General features: G+C 37.2%; 1 protein-coding gene across 2 annotated transcripts in view; it reads left to right on the top strand.

Moving 5' to 3' along the window:
• The first annotated feature begins 954 nt into the window (after positions 1-954).
• LOC127411568 (isthmin-2-like) overlaps positions 955-22425 on the top strand; it is a 30200-nt gene continuing 8729 nt past the window's right edge. The window contains exons 1-3 of one of the 2 annotated variants that reach the window (XM_051647260.1): positions 955-1684; positions 13890-14132; positions 17525-17810. In XM_051647260.1, coding sequence (XP_051503220.1) covers positions 1556-1684; positions 13890-14132; positions 17525-17810 — 658 coding nt within the window. In that variant the 5' untranslated portion in view covers positions 955-1555. Of the gene's footprint in view, positions 1685-12402; positions 13020-13889; positions 14133-17524; positions 17811-22425 lie in introns of those variants that run through there. The other variant, XM_051647261.1, reaches the window with a different exon arrangement.

The raw sequence follows: 22425 nt of genomic DNA on the forward strand, positions 1-22425 counted from the left end.
TTTACAACTGATTCGCCATGTTTGCTTTGGTTGAAGGTATCTTTTCAGAATCTTGTTACCGTACAAGCCCTTCACTCAGACTTTTACTCAGCATTTTTGTCCACAATAGTGGACATATGAGACCATACATGCCACAGTTTTACATATTAAAGAAAACATCCTAAACTTTTTCTGTTATAACAAATTTTAGGGGTGTGACCAATATGAAATACTGTACCTATTTTATGAGACATGAATATTATTATCTGACATTGTTATAATGTAATTCAGAATGTTTTAAATAAAAAGTTACAAACTGAATGAATTAAATCATTAATTTGACAATGAAATAAAAACTCATGAGGATGTCATTAGGATATTATTACTCAGCTTTTCTGAGATAGCACATTTTTGGGAGTTTGGTCGATATTTTTTTAAATATTCAATATTTTATTATCTGACATTGAAATATAATATAACTACACAATATTTTAAATAAAAATGTATAAACTAACTGCATTAAATTGTTAAATATAAAATAATAATAAATTATAAAATAAAACTTTGTAAATGTTTGGGAGTTTGGCCAATATGTTAAGATATGCCTACATGATTATCTGATATAATATAATTACAAAATGTTTTAAATAAAAAAGGTATAAAATAATTCAATTGAATCAATGAAATCATTAAATTAGTAATACAATGAAAATAAAATATAAAAATAAAACTTTGTAATATGTTTCTTACACATCAAAAAAAAAAAAATATTAATGCCAAAAATCTCATTCCTGGGTCTCATGAGGATATTGATACCTCACATAGTCCAAGCTTTCATAGGTCGGTCTTTCTTTCATTCATTACTTCATTCATTCAGTCACAGTGTGTTTATATGAACCCCTCCTCCATGGACGTCACACAAGCAGAGGGAGATGAATGGCTCATCCAGCCAGTCAATTCATGAGGTTCCTTCACCACAGTACCTGCATGAGGTTCAGACTTATATATGCATGAGTCGATCGCATCATTTATTTACGCTTTCACTGGATAGTGAGGATACACTGACCAGTGCATTTTTCTGCTGCGCGTCCAGTAGCTTCGGTTCTTTGCGCACTGCGCTCCGTATGACGCGTGATTGAGGAGCTATCCACCAGGATCACACTTCAAAAGGACTTGGCCATTGCAATTTCCAAAGGAGAGAGGCAAACTTGCGTGCATCTAGCACATGGATGAACATCTGAAAAACTCAGTGGGGAACATTAAAGTTTGGATATGCTGAAATGCGTTTGGAGACCAAGAACCTTTCAGAAGATCTGATGGACACAAGGACATGAGTCTTGATGGTTGTTCAATTGCATAATAAGAATTTAAAGTCTTTGTAACTTTTTAGACTTACATGGATTTAGTTTTATATGTATTTATATATATATAAAAGACCATAACAAAAAGAGAAAAGAAAAGAAAGAGACATGGAAATGAACCTTGGGACTAAGAGGATTTAGTGCAGTTCAAAACTGGTGCAAAGTTGCAAAAACATAGTAAAAGCTGTGCTTAATGTTATTTTTTTTACGAAGTCATGCTGATTCGAAACCAGGCTTTACGGTGGGCAGTTTTCTTGACAATATGTCTTCTGTTGATCAAGGGGTTTCCCACAAAGAAGCACAGAGCAAATCACATCAAGAACAAGAGCAGCACGTCCCTAGAGGTATGAGTTCATTAACCGAAAGTTTATTTCTTGTCTGAATGAGACTTTTGCGATGTCACACCTTGCAGAGTTTACCCATTTTAAAATTAATCATTGTAGGATCAGGCATGACTTAATAGGTCCTGCTCCTGCTCCTTAAAGAGACAGTTGCTTCCTACAAGTTAAATGAGTTTGCAAAAATAAATAAATAAATAATGGAGCTATTACTTACTGATTATATGATCCTACTGGATAAACATAAATTCAAATTTGTTCAAACATGAAGTAATTTTTAGGTTTTAAACCATGGAGTCACATGGAACTGCTGGTGGCATGCTGTGATTTAAACTCCAATCATGTATCTTAATGTAATAGTTAATAAGCAGGAAATTATGATCTTGATGTTCTGTCTGATGTTCTGAAAATTAACTAGCATTACCTGGTTCAGCTTTTAACTCCTGTGCATGAATACTGAACTCTGTGAATGTAAAGTACAGCCCATCTTTTCTGAAGCAGCAGGTGTCAGACAGGTATCGAACTGTACCATTTTATTACACCATATCAAGAAAGAACAAGCAGCTATCTAGTTGAACACAAAATACACTTTTAATTAGTTAATTTCCCCTATTTATTCATTTATAAACCTAGATTAAAAGTTAATGGGTTATTTTGGCTATTTAATTAATTTATTTTTCCTTACAACTTCCACAAGCAGTCGAATGAGGTCAGACTGAATTATAATTTGTAGAACAGAAGCGCAGGGGGTTTTCAACCTGTGGCACGCTCCACAGCTGTCATGGTAGGTGGGAGATTACAGTGTTTTATAGTGTTGGGGAATTTGATTCATTCCACTGATTCGAGTCTCAGCAAAACTATTCGTTCAGATTCATTCAGTCAATTTCTGCAGTTTACATCTACACCAGTAGGTGGCGGCAAATAAGTGTGTTTCATGTGTTATGACTGCAACTCAACCGAGCCATTCAAGAGAATGGAAAACATTGGAAGTGAATGAGAACGATTCGTTCGTGAATGAAACACTAGTGTTTCAGGCACACTCAAGTGAAGCAAAAACGACTGAACAAATTGACGGAAGTTTGACAAAGAACAGTACATAAAACACTGATTCACGTGCACCATACAAAATAATGAATCCTGTGTACAGTGCTGTGTTGTGTGTTTTAAGGTGCTTACAAATGATAGTTTAAAACCTGTGACACTAAGAAGACACTTATCCAAACACCTGACATTCAAAGATAAACTAGATGACTTTTTTCCATCGTAACAAGTCAAACTAAAAACGAACAACAACCGGCCAAACCACAATGCAAAGCCACAATTTCTATAGTCTGTAATCAACCGTTACACTGAATAGGTTAAGTGAAGATCTATATATTCTATGTTTAACTTAAGTCCTATTATTTAAACAGTATGTAAAGGGGTTAAAATGCTATTCTATTTCAATGGATTTTGGGTTGATGTGCTGAGGGGCACATGTCCTGAAAGATCGAACACCTCTGTAGTAGTGTATGGTGCCCTTACTTTGGTGAATCAACTTTATGGAGTGTTAACGCAGGGAGGAAATGCAAACCCACCCCAGGCTAGCTTTTAATAGTCGTTTCCCCTCTGAAAAGAATTTCGAACACAAGTCCTCTATCCTTGACATAAAACTAAAGCCCCTGTGTTGTATGAGGACCTCAACTGTGCATGTGAATTGATCAATATAGTACATACTTGACTATGCTGAACAGGGGGTTAAAGAAATGTTACATGTTAAAGTAAAGCTCTTTCCTCATAATTTGTGAAATTATTTTGATTACCACAAAAAAAAAAAAAAATAAAAGCTAAGTTTGACTTGTCCCTTGTTTATTTAAACAAAAGTAAATATTGCTGTTACAGTAAAGCACTTACAATGGAAGTGAATGGAGCCAGCCCAAAACATTAAAATACACACTACTTCAAAAAGCCACAAGACGTAAACATTATACACGTTAACATGATTTTAGTGTTTAAAATCACTTACTAAACTTATCTTTGTAAAGTTATATCTAACATAATAACTTCATTGTCATGACAACGTAATGCCCAGCAAGACCCTGATTTTATGATACTAAAATCATGTTAGCACATACAGTATAATGTTTCTTGTGGCTATACTTTCGAAGTGTGTATTTTAACATATAATACACACTGTAACCACAATTTTAGCTTCTTTTTTTAACACACCTCGCTCAAGGAATGAAGATTTCACAGAAAGTTGATCGGTGCATGATAATACTTGGGTGATACAAGACTGTCTTTGTGCGGTGTGTAAAAACATCACGTTTTCTTCCATCTTTTAAGCCAACCAGGCAAGATGTTTTTATTAAAGTAGCCACTGGAGTTCACGTCGACATTGGAGAGCCATTGTTTCTCATGCGCAACAGGAAGTCTTTGCTTTGCACAAAAACTGACATTTACTAATCAAAACAGTAGGCTGGAATCCGAGACTCCATGCTTGGGGAAAACATATAAGGTCTAGTAGGAGTTCAGCGGCCTTGGTGCTATACTGTAATTGATAAGTTCAGTAATCACAGGCTTTTTTCTCTCTCAGATGCAAGCAGACACCAATTCCTCAAATGATGCTAAATTCTTGATCCCACTCAGAGGTTCATGTTGCTGTGTCATAGCATTGTGCTGGATGACTCCAGTGTGGAAAGCTCTCAAATGTCCAGTACTCTAATTGAGGTTAAGTTGAAACTGTAAACCATAATCTGTGTTTGAAAATATATAGCAAATTCCCTGGTACATGCTGTGAAAGCCATATTCGGGATTTAATGAAGAAACACCAGATAATATTTCCCAAAAACCACCAGAACACACACATAGGAGCTTGAATGAGGAAAAAGATTTAATAACTTGCCTGCATTTTGCTAAGTACAACAATTTTTTAGATCTTGGCCCTATAAAACATGTTGTGCTGTATCGAGATCTGATTATAAACATCTGAAGTTCGTAAAAAGAGCAGATATGTATCCAATCCAGTGTTTCTTGGGTTATAACGTTAATACAGTTGGTATTTGCATATACAGTACCATTGGAATAGTTGGTCATAGTTGGTTATCAAGTATCAACAGGAATTCTCCAAATGGGATATGACATCTGAGGCTTAAATAAAGTTAATTAACACTTTATGACACCGGTCAGTGTCTCAATCTGAGAGACGCCAGGGTGGCTTTGTATGGGTTCTATCCATCTTGATGCTCTATCCTTAACTTGCAGCACACTGAGGTGTTTTAACAGCATAAATCCTTGGCTTGATGAAAAACTTGCTTTTCTTTCTTTTTTTGGAAGGGAATAATAAAATCCATCCATTTTATTGAATAATGAGCAAGCCGCTCAGTTTTCCATTGCTAATGCGTCCCATTTGCTCTCTTTCTAGGCGGTCAGAGGTAATGCTTCATGAGGGTGTTGGGGAAATCAGACTCTAAATGTTTCATGTGCTGTGGGATTCCCAGACAGATCTAGGCTGTGTTGCCTCATCAGCTTTGGCGGTGCCCTGATGACCTGCCCTTGTTGTGGTGCCACCTTGGCTCTAATTTACTGAGGATCCTATGCTGAGAAGACCTGCATTAATTTCCATGGTGGTCTAAGCTGGCTTATGCTAGTTAGGTGCTGGTCTAGGTGGTGGACCAACATTGTCTTGTGGTACACCAGCAAAAACTGCTGGTCAGCCAGTATGGTGTTTCTAATGAAGCTTCTGATGTTGACCAAAGGAGGTTTGCTGGTTAAAGGAATGTTCCTGATTCAATGCAAGTGGCATAATGTTGTTTAGCAAAAAACAATATTTTGACTCATCCCTCATTTATAAAAAAAAAAAAAAGCAAAATCATGGTTACAGTAAGGAACTTGCAATGGAAGTGAATAGGGCCAGTCCATAAACGTTAAAATACACACTGTTTCAAAGATACAGGCATGAGGTGTAAACATTATACGTGTTAACACAATTTTAGAGTGATAAAATCGCTTCCTAAACTTTTAAATCCAATGTTACAACTTGATGGCTTTACACTGGGAAAACCTTGTAATCTTGTACAAGCCATAACACTTGTAAACCCATGATTATAAGTGCACCCCAAGTGTAACCACAATATATATATTTTATTTAGTTACACTAGTTGCAAATAGCCCATCTTGTTGGCAAAGACTATTTACACTAACTCTGCCCACCATTGCTGAGACCATGCTGAAGAAATCCACAACAAATTCCTTAGGGGTCAACTACTGGTCAAATTAAGGCGGGCATATTAAGATTTTTCGAGATGAGGCAGAGACGTTGAACTGGTTAACGGTTTAGATGTTCAGTGGGTTAAGAGAACAGAGAATAGAAGGACTATTTGCACTACAATAGTCTGGTGGAAACATACAAGTTTATAACAAATTGCACCTCCAGTTGCTGCTGTAATAGCTCAGAATGTTATGACGGTGTGAAAATACTTTGTCATGCTGATACTTTTCCCCATGTCTCCACTCTTAATATTTCCTATAATACTACTTATGATAATAAATAAAAGTGATTCCTCGCAGTGATTTGGTCACAGTGAAGGTCGAGTTGTTGAGAGAAGGGTTTGATCTGAATAAAATTAACCCCAGTTTTACTGTAGTATTATTGTAGTTACCATGTTTTTTAGTGGAAACTATAGTTTTGATGCAATTAACCATGGTGTTACTACAGTAATATGTTGTTGATATAGTAACCATGTTTAATTTTGTGGTTACTATGATTTTATTTCAAAACACCATGGTGATATTATGGTTACTTTAATAAAACCATGGTCAATTTTTGTAATGTATGGTTAGGTTTAGGGGTAGGGGTTGGTGTAGGGTGTCTGAGGGACTCTAAACAGACACAATAAAAACACTGCAGTGATGTCCCTATACTGTATGCTAGTGTTTAAACAGGGGTGTAATAGTATCTGCCACCATTTGCACAAGAGTGCAAATAGCATCTAATTTGCCCTTAGTGCAAAGATGCATTTTGTTGCTTTTTACTCTTAGTGTAAATAGCATCTATTGCTATTTGCACTTAGTGCAAATAGCCTCTGCCTTTATTTTTTTTTTTTTTTTTTAAATAGACGAGGGACTAGTAGAAATAATATTTTGAGGTAATCAACATTATGCCACAAATGCTGTCAATTGAGCTTAACTTATATTGAATATGGAACATTCCTTTAAGCTAATTAAGAAGCCTGGTATGAACACCAGCATTCCAGGATCCATAACACTACATATGCTGTTGACCAGCAATGCTGGTCCCAAACCATATGTGTATTTTCTTTATTTTGTCAGGGACTTTTTCATTTATTCTCTGAGTGTAGGTCTCCACACCCTTCCAGATGGCACATCTAAGAAAACACAATAACTATTTGTGAGAAGAGATAGCGCACAGCACACTGATGCTGTTGAGGCATGCCAAGAGAATCAGATTGTAACACGGTGATTTGCTGGAAGAAAAAAGAGAGAGAAACAAAAACATAAAGGCATGAGGACAGTTATTGTCTCTGCCGGGGTCTAGACAGGAGTCCATCTCTGCAATGTCACTCTTCTCACAAGTGGCCTTGCTTGTCTTACCTCCTCTGTTTCTGTTGGCCTCTCTTCCTGTCCTCCCCTTCGCAGAGAATCAGGAATTCTGACTCCAGGGGCTTCTGTTCAAGTCAGTTGTTGTGAGCTGCTTTGCGCCACAGGAAAGTATTATTTAAAGTCTCTTTTCTTGCATTAACCTGTAGGACTCATGTGAAATCAAAGCCATCCTTTCCATCCCAGCTGGTGGGAAAAGCGATTTCACCAATCTCAAAAAAGCGACTTATATAAACTGCAACGTTGAGTGAGGAGCTTATTTTGGCGAGACCTTTTCTCAGAGGTTTGATTATAGAATGATTGAGGGGGAAGGTATGAAAGATCTCTGGATGGCGCACAAAGTGAGGAGACACTTGAAATCCCTCATTGCGCTCACTACAGGCAGCCCGAAAAGACTCTGTGGATGGTAACAACTCATTGGTTTTCACACGACTGTAAAAAATGGATAGTATTTCCCAACTGTACTCCAACTGTGCACTTCCTAGAGATTCATTTAGCTGACACATTAGCTCTGTTCCAAACATTGGTGAATTTTAGTGCTGTCTACTGCCTACAGAGGCAGCCTAAATAGAACCTCATTAGTTACTGATTTAGAACGTTCAACTGAGGCAGCAAGTACACACGTCACACAGTGAACCCTTTACATCAGGGATGGGCAACTGGCGGCCGTATACATCCCACAGTGTTGTTGAATACGGCCTGTCGGACAAGACTGAGGATTGATTTTAGTTAATTGATATAAGGATTATGTAAAGATTGCATTCAGGCTATAATGTTATCATAGCTATCCACCAGAAGAGGTCGCTTGTTCTTAGCAGACCTGCTGATCACTGTAGGATTCTAGCATGCAACATCTTACACTTGTTCATCATTTGTAAGGTAAATTGAGCAAAATTTTACCTCAGTCTGCGAGCTAGTGCACACTAACGTAAATATACGCAGGGTAAACCCATGCCTTTTGTTTACCTGAATACAAAATCTGTCATTAAAGATTCAATTTGATTCGCCATTACAACTCCACTGATCAACTTATCAAAGAGACGTACAGTATGAGAGATACGTACTCCAGTGCTGCCAGAGCTGCTGTCCTCACAGATGTAAGGGTAACATATATCGGCATCAAAACTTTTTACAAAATCCATAACAACGCAAGGATCACCAAAGACATCTTATTCTATTTCGCTCGTGCTTGCGTAAAACGAAAAAGTTGTTGTCAGAGGGATAAACTTTTAAGAATGTAATGACAATGAGGCTGTGAGGTATAGGCTTAGTCTCCTCAATGGGCTGTACTGCTGTTTAAAGTGTTTTTGGATCGTTCTGCAGACAAAAATTTTATAAAATATCTGTACAAGAACATTCAGTATACCAAGAACTCCACACAACATGAGTTGAGGAGCTTTATACAGCTTTATACCATTCGTGCCATTGAAGAGATGATAAGTCTATTCCTCACAGCCTCGTTGTCATTCCCAATAAAATCAAAGATGGCGCTACCGTGATTAAGGTCTATTGTTGAAAAGTCTTGCGATTACAGAGAATGTTTCTCTGACGGACTTCGCTCCGTGTGTGTTGCGGGGCTGGTGTGGTACTGAAATGTTTCATTAATGCACTGAAATATTATGTTCTTGTATCCAGTATTCTTATTGATGGTAATATTTGGATTTTGGCGATAATATTTAGATTTTAACTAATACCCATAAGCTGTTTTATGAGGTGGGGTTGAAAATATTGAAAATACGATCTTTGTCTGTATTCATTTGTGTGTTGCAAATGTACAGACAGTGCAAATGTTATTTTTTATTTTATTTTTTTAGAATTTAAGATTGAAATCTAATACTTGTCAACTGAACATGAATTGGTACATTTCAATTGCATGTTTTAGTAAGTATGCAAGTTATACAAAAATTAGTATGTTTTTATAAATATTATTAAATAAAAACTGGATATAGTTAACAAAATCTTTAAAAGCACATTGCATTAGTTGTGCATAGATTACCCACAATGAGGAAATTGAGTAAGGGGGTGAACATTGTGAGGGCGTATTTGTAATCCGGCCCCTTGGTAGAAAGGAGAAAAAATGTTGTCCCTCGCCACCTTCAAAGTCGCCCATCCCTGCTTTACATGAAACGTACGGAAGACTTGACATACAATTGAATCCACTGAATGTATCATAGAGTCAGGTTGTCCCAACTAAGCAATAGAGCGCATCAGTCTGGTTCTAAGTAAAATAATTTCCAAAGGGATTATTAACGATAACTTATAAACCTTTAAAGACAGACCTAATGTGAGCTCTGAGGTTGTAAATCAATGGCAAATACTTCTGTTAAAGCCATCAGTTTGTGCAAATGTATTTACTTCATTTAAAAAAAAATCTTGTTTAATAGTGGAATCCCTGGTTTAGAACAACATTATCCATGATCCTGAGGGTGAAAATCCACCAAGCATAGAATCGCAACTACTGGGATCCCTACACTCTTAAAATATGTATATATTTGAGTATATTTGAATATTTTGCAACATATTTTTAATTACATTGATTCTTTGATTACATCATTTGCAATGCTTCATGACATTGGAAAAAAAGATGTTTACTGAGGCTACCATTCTGCCTAACATTTACTTTTGTGTTCCATGAAAGAAAGAAAGTCATACGGGCTTCAATTAGGGTGAGTAAATGATGACAGAATTTAACTTTTATTTGAACTATCCCTGCAATATATTGATCAATTGACTTATTTCTTCGTTTGGACAAAAAATTTGTACCAAAGTCTCCTTTTTATCACTTGAAGCCCCTTAGAGACCAGTAATTGTGTTAAAATCATTAAAAGAGCTTGCTCTCATCTCCTCCCATACCCCCCCACCCCCTCCCTCCTGTGATGATGAACTTCAATAGAGTGCCAGGGTGAAGTTTATCGTCTGGAGCGGTGGACATCTGTTTTGTGTGTGGGAGAGACACAAGCAGTGAAGTGAGACAAGGCAGGCCACGCATGATCAGCAGAGAGAGGCTTTGATCAGTTAGTCCCCCCCAGCTCCCCCTCTCTCCTCTGCAGTGTCAGCCGGGAACATGGGGACCATCAATCCAGGTCTCTAGATGCAAATGAGGAAGAGCAGCACCACATGTTGAAACAGTTGATAGCACCAGGGTGATGTTTTGAAACTTTGAGAAGGGTAACTTAACTCTAGAGGTAAAGATAAGTAACAGTATAGTGATCTAGAGAAGTCCTCTATAAAACTGATAGGAGGGCATGCAGTTTGATGTGGCCATGACAGGGAGTTGAATGTTTTTTTGGTTTCTGATTTATGTGTTTATGTGGTTGTTCTTTGAAGTCTCTGGTGGCTCATAGACAGGGCCTCCACAAGAGCTCTCTTTGAAGCGCAGCATGATCCAGAATGTAAAGGCCCAACTCAGCTTTATCTGGAGCTTATTGCATGTTGTAGATTGCCTGCAGTTATCAGCATGAACATTAACCATATGTAATTTCTTAATAAATGTCCCTGGTCTAATTGTGCATGATTTATCATTATTTAAAATAATAATAATGGTTTACACAATCTTTCATCAAAATTTTGTGACTTTGTTTCGCCTCTGAAATACATTTCCTCTTCTGCTGGCAACCACAAAGAGTAGACAAGAAACAAATTTTTAGGGCTGTCAATCGCAATTTTTTTTAAATTGTTTTATTATTAAATCAATTACATCATATCCTGATTAAACAAATTAATCGCAATTAAACACATATAAAAATATTTGCGGAGAAAGGTCCCAAAAAAACAATTATTCAATAATAAATAAATAATAATATTTAAATAATTCTAAATATTAGACAAAAAGATGCATTACATTATTGTTGCAGACAATAATACAGTAATAAACAAGCATTGATAAGACAATTCAAAAAGTGGCTTTAAAATACAAAATATTGTTTATTTAGCATATTATTGAACATAAGCCTAGCAAGGGCCTACAGTCCACAGCAATCCATTTTGCAACTAAATTCGTCAATCTATCTGAGATAGATTATGCATCTATGTTCACATGCATCATGCAGATGCTTTTGGGAGTGTCTTACTTTAGTTGTATCGTGTCATAAACACAGTGCTTTTAGGTTGCTGTGTCAAGTTAAACATACAGTAACTTATAAAAAAAACACGTTTCGAGATCCCTGCATTCGGAGTTGCGCTCTGTCCATCTGTGTTTGAACGCAAGAACGCACCTTCATCTTGTGCTGTTGCGAGTGTCAAGCAAGCCTGAGTGTGGTTTGTTGTCTGTTTAGCTGTATGTTGCCTATGCAGCTGGAGTTTTGCTTCAAATACTTCAAGCATAAATTGCTCCGATGGAAGGAATATTCCTTATTATGGTCTGGGGACATGATTAATTGCGTGCATTTTTTAAACACTTTTTTTTAAAAATATAATTAATCACACTGAACAGCCCTAAAAAATTATACTAACCAAGAATATCACACTGTAGCCTGCTTTTCATGATCCCATCAGATCCAGATGGATAAAATCAAGTCCTGCTCCACATTATTTCCAGCTGAATCTTCACTTGGCCATGTGACATTATGAATGGTAAATGTGTTACAAATACCTTTGTATTTAAACGTCTTTACCATTTTACCTCCGTAATATGTTATATTTTTGGGAGAACAGGATATTAAATGAGAAAAATGTAGGGCGGGACTTTATTTCTTCCATCAGGAATTGATGGAATGGTGAAAATTGGTCTTTATGTGACAGGTGGTTGGAGACTTGGTGACGTCAGTTGAAAAGCAAAGTTGTTTCCGAGGTGGAGCAAGTTAATAAATTTAGCTGAATGATAACAAGGAGAAATGTTTTTTTATTATTATTTTAATTTTAAATTTTTTTAAATAATGTACACTGATTAATAATTCACAATTAGATCATAAGGTTTCATGGTAACACTTTACAATAAAGTTCCATATGTTAACATTAGTTAACAACATTTGTTAAAATGAACTAACAATGAACAATACTTTTACAGCATTTATTATTCTTGGTTAATGTTAATTTCAACATACGTATACTAATACATTTTTTAAATCAAAAGTTGTGGTTGTTAACATTAGTTAATGCACTATTAACTAACATGAACTAACAGTATACAGTTGGATTTTTATTAATGAACATTAACAAAGATTTTTAAATGCTTTAAAAAAATTATAATGTTTGTTCATGATACATAATGCATTAACTAATGTTAACAAATGGAACCTTATTGTAAAGTGTTACCAGTTTGATGCTGACTGTAATAATAATTAATCTTGGGACTAATTACATATTTATAACAACAATGTAGAGTGGCAAAAGTAAAATAATTAGATGACTTTTGCATCTTTTAAAAAATCAAAACATTTCTGAAAATCTGAGAGGAATTCCATCATCTGTTTAATTGATCAAACCTTGAGACTTTCAGTGGTCATGATTAGTAACAAGCAGCAAAGTGTTTTGGAGTACTATCATGGAATCAGGACAATGGGAAAAGTTTTTTTTTGTTTTGTCCCGCCGCAGACTTTACGTCTCCATATTAAAGTAAACCAGATGAAAGAGATACATATCCCTTAATGTGCAATCATTTACCTGCATGCATTGTCCCGACTCCTGAGTCTTCCTCCAGGAATTCACAGTTCCTCTCAATCCATCGAATGCAGCATTACCCGTAATGTCAAACATCTGTCAAGAGAGCGAGCCACAACTGTCTCAGATAGAGCGAGAAAGAATGGTATGGCAACACCAAGCGTGCAATTCCTCTTCCTTGTTGATGTTTCTGTGCTGTCTGTTTTGTTATGTTGTTAGTGGTAACCCACTGAAGCATCGATTGACAGATATTTAGCATGGAAATCAAAGAACTTGAAGAATGCTTTTTTGTATACGCAAGTTTAGGAATAGTTCACCCAGAAATGAAAATTACATCATAATTTACTCACCCTCATGGTGTTCCGAACCTGTATGACTTTATTTCTTCTGTGGAACAGCCATAAATTTAGCCTCAGTCACCATTCAATTTTTATTGCCTCTTTTTGCATTTAATGAGAGTAAATGGTGACTGAGATTGTCATTCTGCCTACAATATCTCCTTTTGTGTTCCATGGAACCAAAAAGGAACACAGGTTTGGAACGTGAGAGTGAGTATATGATGACAGAATTTTCATTTTTGGTTGAACTATCCTTTTAAGAGAGACCGCTGAAGTCTTTCAAAAGTCTGGGAAACAGGCTTTTCCTAGAGTATTAAAGCTAAAGAAAGCTCTCAAATTATAGCCATGATTTCAACTAATCCTGTTCCAAAATCCACCTGATATGCTGTCATATGTTAGACATGTCAATCCAGATGGGTTTATTTGAAGCCCAGATATCTTTTTTCATATGTGCCATGAGGTCACAGCTGTATAGATTTATTATGGTGTTCAACTAAAACAGACTCTCTAACCATCTTTATGTGCATGATTTCTTAGAAGTATTTGTCTTTGTTCGTTTCTTGGGGCTTTGCACAGAATGAAACCTTGTGCTTTTATGTAAATAACATTTGTTAGATCACCAGATTTTCTGCTGAAATTGTAGGGCCCTATCAAAGCATACTGTGTGCTCTTCTCAGGTCAGAGGTCATGGTGGCTCCAAAGATGTCAGGCAGATGCTTGTGGACATTCAGAGGCAGACCCAGCTGAGGAGCGCTCCATCTTCGCAGCACCGTCATAAAAGTAGATGGTCACAGATTCGCTCGGAGGGAGTTCATCCTAAACTTGCTCCACAGGAGGAAGAGGAACCCTTCATTTTGGACCTGAAGAACTTCCCTGATCTTGCCAATGCGGACCTGGGCTCCCAGAACCCAAACATTCAAGTAAGAGTAGGCCTAATCACACCGTTTTGTCATGTGACAAAAAGAGTTTTGCTGTGAAACCAGGTCACTAGGGGTGTAACAGTACACAGAAGTCATGGTTCGGTACGTACCTCGGTTTTGGGGTCACGGTTCGATACGAGTTCGGTACAACAGGAAAAAGCAACTAATCCCAAATGCTAGGTTTCTTTTTATTTATTTTGAACAGACAGTAGTGCAAATTACAGATTTAGTCCCCCCTGAGGTAGTTGGTACAGTACAGCCTCCTTAAGTGTATTAAGCACTAAGAAGTAAACAGAATGCTCTCTTGCATAGGCCATATTTTTTTGTAGTGTTGATAAAAAACAAAAGGTATTTGGTCACAATCAGCTACAAAACTGAAAAGCATCAGTTATAAAAGTACAAAATAAATAGAATAATGAAAAATAAAACATGCATTAGGAGAAGCCATTCTTGTTTTGGGTTGGTGCATAGATGGTCTCTTCTTCTTCTGCTCTTTTTCCTGTTGTGGCGGTTAGCAAACAGCGTTGCATTACCGCGCGCGCCCCCTTCTGGACTGGAGTGTGGATCGCCTGTGACTCAGATGTGTTCTTCGTCTGACTGCATGCACCGAACCGTGACCTCAGTACCGTGATGGTTCGGGAGGAATACATGTACCGTTACACCCCTACAGGTCACTGAATTAAAATTTGAATTAGAGTTTTGAAAATTGAAATTAGAATTTTGAACTTTGAATTGTACATTTTGAATTTTGAATTTAAGGAAGCAGATGAAAAAGTACATTCATATACTTTTAATGTAGTTTTTGAATTTCTCTTTCAGTATGAAGCACCCAAAAAAAATCTCATCAAGACATGTCATATATATTAATATATTCTCTATATTAAGGAGTGATTTGTCATAATGATTTATTTATTGGCAAGACGTGTGTTAACTATTGAAATTCCTTTGTTGTGTAACTGTTGAATTTCTTTGAATTGCAATTCAGTATGACATAATTGCATTCCTCTTCCTGTCATTTCATTCAAATTCAAATTCGACATCCTCTGGGGTGTGGCCAATATAATGTAAATTCCAACCCATGAATTGAAAGGAAGTCAATTATTAAATTCTGTATTTTGCCCAAACCTGCATCCAGGAACGTTTCTAGGCATAGGCGAACTAGGCGGTCGCCTAGGACACCACCTGTTGGGGGGGGGGGGGCGCCAAAGAGGAGGCCGCCGCCACGCACCCCAAACAACCCCCATCCCTCCAAAGGGGATCTCGCCTAGGGCGCCAGAATGGTCTGAAACGGCCCTGCCTGCATCTGAGGTTTCTTCTCATGTAATCTTTTTTTAAATGAAAAACCTCATTGTTTACATACTCTAGACCACAAGAAAATCAAGAAAATTGAGAGAATCACTCATTTTGTGTCTTGAGGGTCTATATATCTTGGCATTAGTTCTCATCTTCTAAAGAGCACTGTTAATATTAAGGGGGTAGTGTGTTATTCCAGATCTCACCATTCCCAAGACCTTGTCATTTCTCTCCTTAGAGCACACTAAATCATTGTACAATGAGTTGGCGTAATGGATTGATTTTACTTGGCAACAGTTTGTGGTGAATGTAATTAACCTAGGCATTCATTGTTTCACTGTAATTGCAAAGTGTGCTGCTGTCATTTCAGTAGGGACTTTGGGTTTCTCCACGATTATTGGTCATGTCACAGCTGCTTCCAAACCAGAGAGGCCTCTTAAATTACCCCAAGCGAGACCTTTTGCACTGGTGTTGTTCATTTCAGCCATGCTACTCAAACACCTGTATATTAGACTACACAACAAAAAAGGTGAAAGGCCACCATTTTATTTAACACTCAATTTTAATGCTCTCTCCAAGAGCAGATCCCATTCTTTAAATGTATTTGCAAACCAGTAAAGAAGGAATTTTTATATTTTTAATACTGTTATGATGTTTATTTGTGTAATTGGACTTGAGAGGAAACAAAGTTAGACTTCAGGGAAAAGTACACAGGAGAAACCTATTAAGCAAACTGACTTTATAACAGGAAAAATTACAGAGTCTTCCAAGTGGGAATGGTCCATCTTCCATAGTCTTGGAATACGGCAGCAGCCAATATGAATGTATGTTGTACTGTCGCATAGCAGATAATGTTTCAACACGTCCAAAGTACCACACACTTTTTATGTTTTGAGCAAGAGAATGTAGGATTTGTAGTTATCTCTCAAGGTTTCTTTTCTTTTTGAGACATGAAAAAAACTTTATAATGGTAATAAGAACAAATCTCCATCCAATTCAAGGACTTACCAAAAGAACACAGTAGAGCTCTCCCAAATATCCCAATGAACTTAAAATGAAACACACCTCAATCTCTTAATAGTTTTTTTCCTCCAATGAATGACCTTCAATGATCTAAACCACTAATCTTTTGCCATTAAATTTATGTCTTATGTTCTTTTGTAGTATCAGAGTAGAAAACAGTCATGATTAGTTCAGAAGAGGAGGTAGAGGCCGACTGTCGTAAACAGCACAGTTACAGTGGCGTAATCACCCGCTATAAACTGCTCCATGTCTTTATAAACAGCTGCTGCCGTCGGATTGTTACGCTGTAGGGGAAATAAACAACAAGTCCATTGTCTAGGCCTGCTGGAACACTTGCTATCATTTTCCTAGTTTGTCTGACTCAGGAACTATGAGCCCAAGCATGCAAAAAACAGACCTGTCACCCATAAACATCCTTTCTTGAAATAACATCGATAATGGACAACAAGCAAACACTGCTGGGAATCCAGCGAAAACCAACTTCTGATGGAAATTGGTTTTACTAGTTTCTAGCTGGTCCAAGCCTGTCATTTATGGTCATTAGCTGATCCAAGCTGGTCTAGACGATTGATCAGCTATGCTGCCAGCTGGTAGACCTGGTTTGGACTTTGTAGACCATCTGGGTCAGGCTAAAGCTAGGTTACAGCTGGTAGACTACCTTGGACCTGCAACAAACCAGGTTACCGTGCTCCAAAAATCAGCTTGGCCACCTTATTCACAGGAGTGTGTTTTTGTGTCCGTTTTGGAATTGTTTTCTAGGTCAATATGTGCTAAAAAGTTGTCTTTGACTGTTGCGCCACATATCAGTGCTTTTTCAGCGTTTTATGCCATGAGTGCAGCATTTTGTAGAAGCCATGTCAGGTTAAAAGAATTTCAACTTTTAAAAACATGCCTTGAGACACTTGCATTCTGTTCCATTTGTTGTGCTGTGTTTTTTTTTTTTAACACAAGATCATGTTATATTTGAACAGCCTATACAATGTTTTGTTTGTTTTTTCCAGTGGTTAAAGTTGAACCACAGTTTCTTATTTGCCAGTACTCTTTGAAGAATTAACTTATGTTTGTCTTTCTGCTAGGTCACTATTGAGGTTGTGGACAACCCTCAGATGGAAATTGAGATGGACCTTGTTAAGGAGAGCAGGAATGACTGGTCTTTGAGCTCTGAAGAGTGGCTGGACCATAAAAAGCTCTTCTGGCCTCTCTTCTGGGAATATCATGACTCTAGTGAAGAAGATCCAGGGCAGGGTAGTCTGGAGGAGCACGGCGAGGACCTCAGCTATGAGGGTGAAGATTCCCTTTTGAGTGGGGTGGGTGCCGACTGGAACAGACGATGGAAGGGCTGGGAATCCATGGACAATTATGGTAAGCATGGGAAGTTGCTTGCTAGAAAGAGCTTAAAAAATGTATGTTTCATCCCTGTTGCCATTCCTTTTTGGTTCTATTTTCTATTCTTACTTTTGAGAAAGAAATATTTGAAAATAAGAAATGCAATATTATTTAATTTACTGCCCTCAGCAAAACTCATTTTAAAACTACTGTGTAGGCCTATTTTTAACTACACAATGTCATATGAACAACCACGAAGCCTGATTTATGCCTCATGACCCTTAAAGGGATAGTTCACGCAAAAATGAAAATTCTCTCATCATTTACTCACTCTCATGTCATCTCAGATGTGTATGACTTTCTTTCTTCTGCAGAACACAAAAGAAGATTTTTAGAAGAATATCTCTGCTCTGTTGGTTGATACAATGCAAAAAAAGCATTCAAAGTGAATGGTGGCCAGAACTTTCAATCTCCAAACAATCATATTTGTCAGCGTAAAAGTAATCCAATAGACTCCAGTGGTTAAATCCTTATCCTCTGAAGCAATATGATGACATTGTGGGTGAGAAACAGATCAACATTTAAGTACTTGTTTAATGTAAATCTCCACTTTCACTTTTACATTCTTCTTCTTCAGTTTTTTGGCAAATCACATTCTTTGTGCATATCGCCATCTACTGGTCGGGGCTGATCAAAGGTGGAGATTTAAAGAAAAAAAGAACTTATAAATGTATCTGTTTCTCACACACACCTATCATATTGCTTCAGAAGATATGGATATGACCACTGGAGTCATATGGATTACTTTTATTCTGCCTTTATGTGATTTTTGAAGATTCAAAGTTCTGGCAACCATTCACTTGTATTGTGAGGACCTATAGAGCTGAGATATTATTCTACAAATCTTGTGTTCGGATGGCATGAGGGTGAGTAATAAGGTGAACTATCTCTTTAACACAACATTACATAACACGGTAACAGTTTATGGTTCATTTTGAACTGGACATGACATAAGTCATAACTTACAGGTCAGTGAGACTGATTTAGTAACTGCTCCGATTGAAGTGTTTTTGATTCACTAAAAAGAACCGGATCATAAGATTCCTTTGTTACTGTAGATTCAAAAGAACCAGCCCATTAGAGTCATTCTTTCGGAAATCAGACTACACTGGTCACACTGTATATTTTGTGCTGTAGATTCTGTAGAGGTGCAGCAATGCTGCAGTAAAGAGCATCAGGGAACACTGTCAGAGTATGTAGTACTGTGTTCCATCTGCACTGGCAGAACAAAATGCACATTGAAGAACTGTTATCAGAACAGAAAGTTACAAATCAAACGGTTCTGTTTTTTTTTTTTTTTTTTTTATGGAACCAGTTCTGAATAAGAACCGGTTTTCAGCTCTCAACCCTATTTGAAATATTGGAATAACTGACTCCATAAGGTCAATTAAAATGCTTGCATTCCCCCCCCCCAATTGTGTAATCAGAAACCCTGAGTTTTTTTTGTTGTTTTTTTTTTGTTTTTCTTCAGCCTCGTTATCAGAAATATCAGCACTCATGTTAGGGCTTTTGGGAAGCCAGTGCACATATGCCGAGCTGATTTCCTCCCTTGGTTTAAAGCAGCAATGCGGGCCCCAGCCTCCTCTTTAAGTCCTGACATTATGATTTATTCTTTAAGGTCGTACTCAAGAACTGCTATATAAACATATAATTTCTGTCACCACTTCCACAGACTTTCTATTGATGCCTATCAGCAGTAAACAGTGAAAGGCGACCCAATGCTGTGTCCGAATACATTATCACAACATTAGTTGTGTTATGCAAGTTATCTCGCCAGACTGTTTCTTGCCTGTTCAGCTGACCATTTGCTCAAAATGTTTACATAAAGGCCAAACCATAGTGTTGAAATGTCATTTTTAATGCGATTTTATTCTTAAAAACCAGAACACAACCTATCATCAGGTGCTCTGAACCTTTTCAAAGTATACTCCACAGAAAAGATCACAAAGAAAGTATTGCGTAAGGGATTGCAGGAGGAAACTCGAGGCTACGTCTGGTTCACATTAGTGACAGCGGGCTCTAGAGCATCAGCTTTTTGTGTTTCATCTTTGAAGTTGACACTGACACTCAGAAAGCGTGGCTGTTTGAAACCTGGGTTTGAAGCATGGGGTCTCTCTGCTTGCTAAACAACCAATATTTGTGTTCAATTAGACAGTAGAAAGAAGGGCCAGTAGGCCAGGATTGAAAAAGAAAGCATCTGCTGTGTTTTCATCCCACAACTAGCGCTTCGCTGCGTTTCACACGGTCCAGCCCTTTGAGTTCTCCCTAGAATTCGTGGCAGTTCTCAGGCCTCGGAATGCAATATTGTTCTTTCCTTTGTTTTGTCAGTCTTTTCCAACTGTTTTTTTTTTCTTCTGTTTTTGCTCTTTGACAAATCAACCTACAGTAGAAATGCCTTAGTTAAAATTGTTTCTGTATAGTAAATAGGGATAGGAGAAAGTATTTTATCATTGAAAAAAATTCACACATTAGCATTAAAGGCCAAAATATACTCTACACAAGTACATTAACGCATATGCGAGCACTTACCCACTGCATTGCCAACACGCAGTCTGGTTGAACATGCTTACATCTTGGTAAGTGGCTATAAATATACAGTATTGACTTTAACTTACTTGCTCAGCAAAATTCTCTTCAAACTGTTGCACTGAAGTGACAGAAACAACCCCCACCCCCCCATTATGTGTCATTGTCCCCCTACATTTCTAGATCCAGGCCTGGTCTGACACATTTTGGAATATAACTATTCATGAAATCAAGCTTGCTTAGCTAAAAGCAGTTTAAAAGAATTTGAAGTTGATGTGTGTAATTTTTCATTGTTATAATTATATCTCGTATTCCAGCATAATATGCTGAGTTGACTATAAGTAAGCTGTTTTTGGGTTGATTTCTCCAAAATGTGTTACACTGGGGCTCTATGGCATTTTCAACATTGTTCTGTTTCTTTAAGAGGCCTGACAAAGCAACATTGGTCAAAAAATTATGTGAGTTTTGGGGCAGGAATATCTGTTTATAAAACTAATGGAAGACGAGGGAGTTTTCTGGAATCTCTTTGAAACTGTGATTACTTTTTTTTTTATTTAGTTTGGTGAGACTTTCTTTAACTCCATAATAACACATTAAAAGATGACCAGGAGCTACACTTGTGTTGCATTGCATCAAAACTCTTGTGAAGCAATTTTTACAGTCTTATCAATGTTATTGCCACTTTCACTAGGGCATTTTTTTTATCTCGTTTTTCACATTGACTCTTAGAGTGATCTTCCACGGGGATTCTGTTCCACCATGTTCTGTCAGCATCATTACACAGAAAGTGCATTGGTGGTATGTGGTAAAATCCAACACTGAGCCAAAAAAGAAGCAATTGCTGCAGACTCGCTGTGGTCATGTCAGCAGTAGTGCCTTTGAGGATGTGGGAATGAAACTGAACCGGCTTCACTCTGTTGCATCAGTAGATCTCCTGCTCTAAAATAGACCTAATGAGTGTACATAGTGTAGGAGTGTGTTGTGTACAAACAAGCCTGAATGGAAAACAGACAGGGCAAATGAGCCACATTATTAATGATGTGGTTAGCGCCAGAGGCGTACAGTAATGAAGCACTTTTCTGCAATTATGATGAGCCACAGAATTACAGGCAGGCCATGTTTGGTACAACAGCTTGGTTGAATATTATAGGTTCTGGAGGGGTGGGTGTGTTCACCAGTTTTTTGGATGGTGTTCAGTGTTGCCAGATTTTTCAAGAAAAACAAGCAACTTAATAAGCAGTCCTTACTTTCCAGCCGGAGGAAGGGGGATTTTTTTTTCTTCTTCCAGAAATTCAGTTGTCACATTTTTATTCCAATGGCTATTTATGAAAATTATGTATTAAAATACTCATTTATTTTTAAATTATTCAACATAATCCAGCAATATAAAAAATACATATCTGAAGGGGAAAAAATAATAAACAAAATGTATGACATTAAATATTATTGCATAATATTCATGACATTAGAAAACATGTGACCTACCTGGCATTACCTGTCCTGAGCAAAGTTGCCTAAATGGATGGTAGTGTTTTATTGTGCTCACACAACTGCTATAATAATAGAATGAAAAATGACTTGATAATTGCCCAATTGCTATCTCTTAATCTATTTAATGAATACATGATTTGAATTACGCATACCATAGATAAATAATATTGGCATATGTTCATGATGTAAAGCCAGAGGAGGATGGGTCATCTAAGCGAACAGTAACACAAAATAAGACCTAAATACAAATAAATTGTAGATCATTTTAATTGCAGGTCTCTCAATCAAACTCCAACAATATAATATTAAATAATCATCCAGTGAAGACTTAGAAACAATGTAGTAACTTACTTTCTACATTTGTTTTTTTTTTTCATGTTTTATGTTGACATTGTGGGCTGCCTGATCCAGTTTACGGCATGTAGCACGAATGTGTGCATATGCGCAAGACCGTGAGTGCTGCGCGTGTCATTTTGTACTCTTCCACTCGCCAGATGATTGATACGCCTAATGTAGAGTGCGGCTTGAACAAGTAGATGGTGATATTTGACAGCTGCTATTAGTGGTGGGTCAT

Source organism: Myxocyprinus asiaticus, chromosome 20, assembly GCF_019703515.2.
Source record: "Myxocyprinus asiaticus isolate MX2 ecotype Aquarium Trade chromosome 20, UBuf_Myxa_2, whole genome shotgun sequence".
Classification (NCBI taxonomy): Eukaryota; Metazoa; Chordata; class Actinopteri; order Cypriniformes; family Catostomidae; genus Myxocyprinus; species Myxocyprinus asiaticus.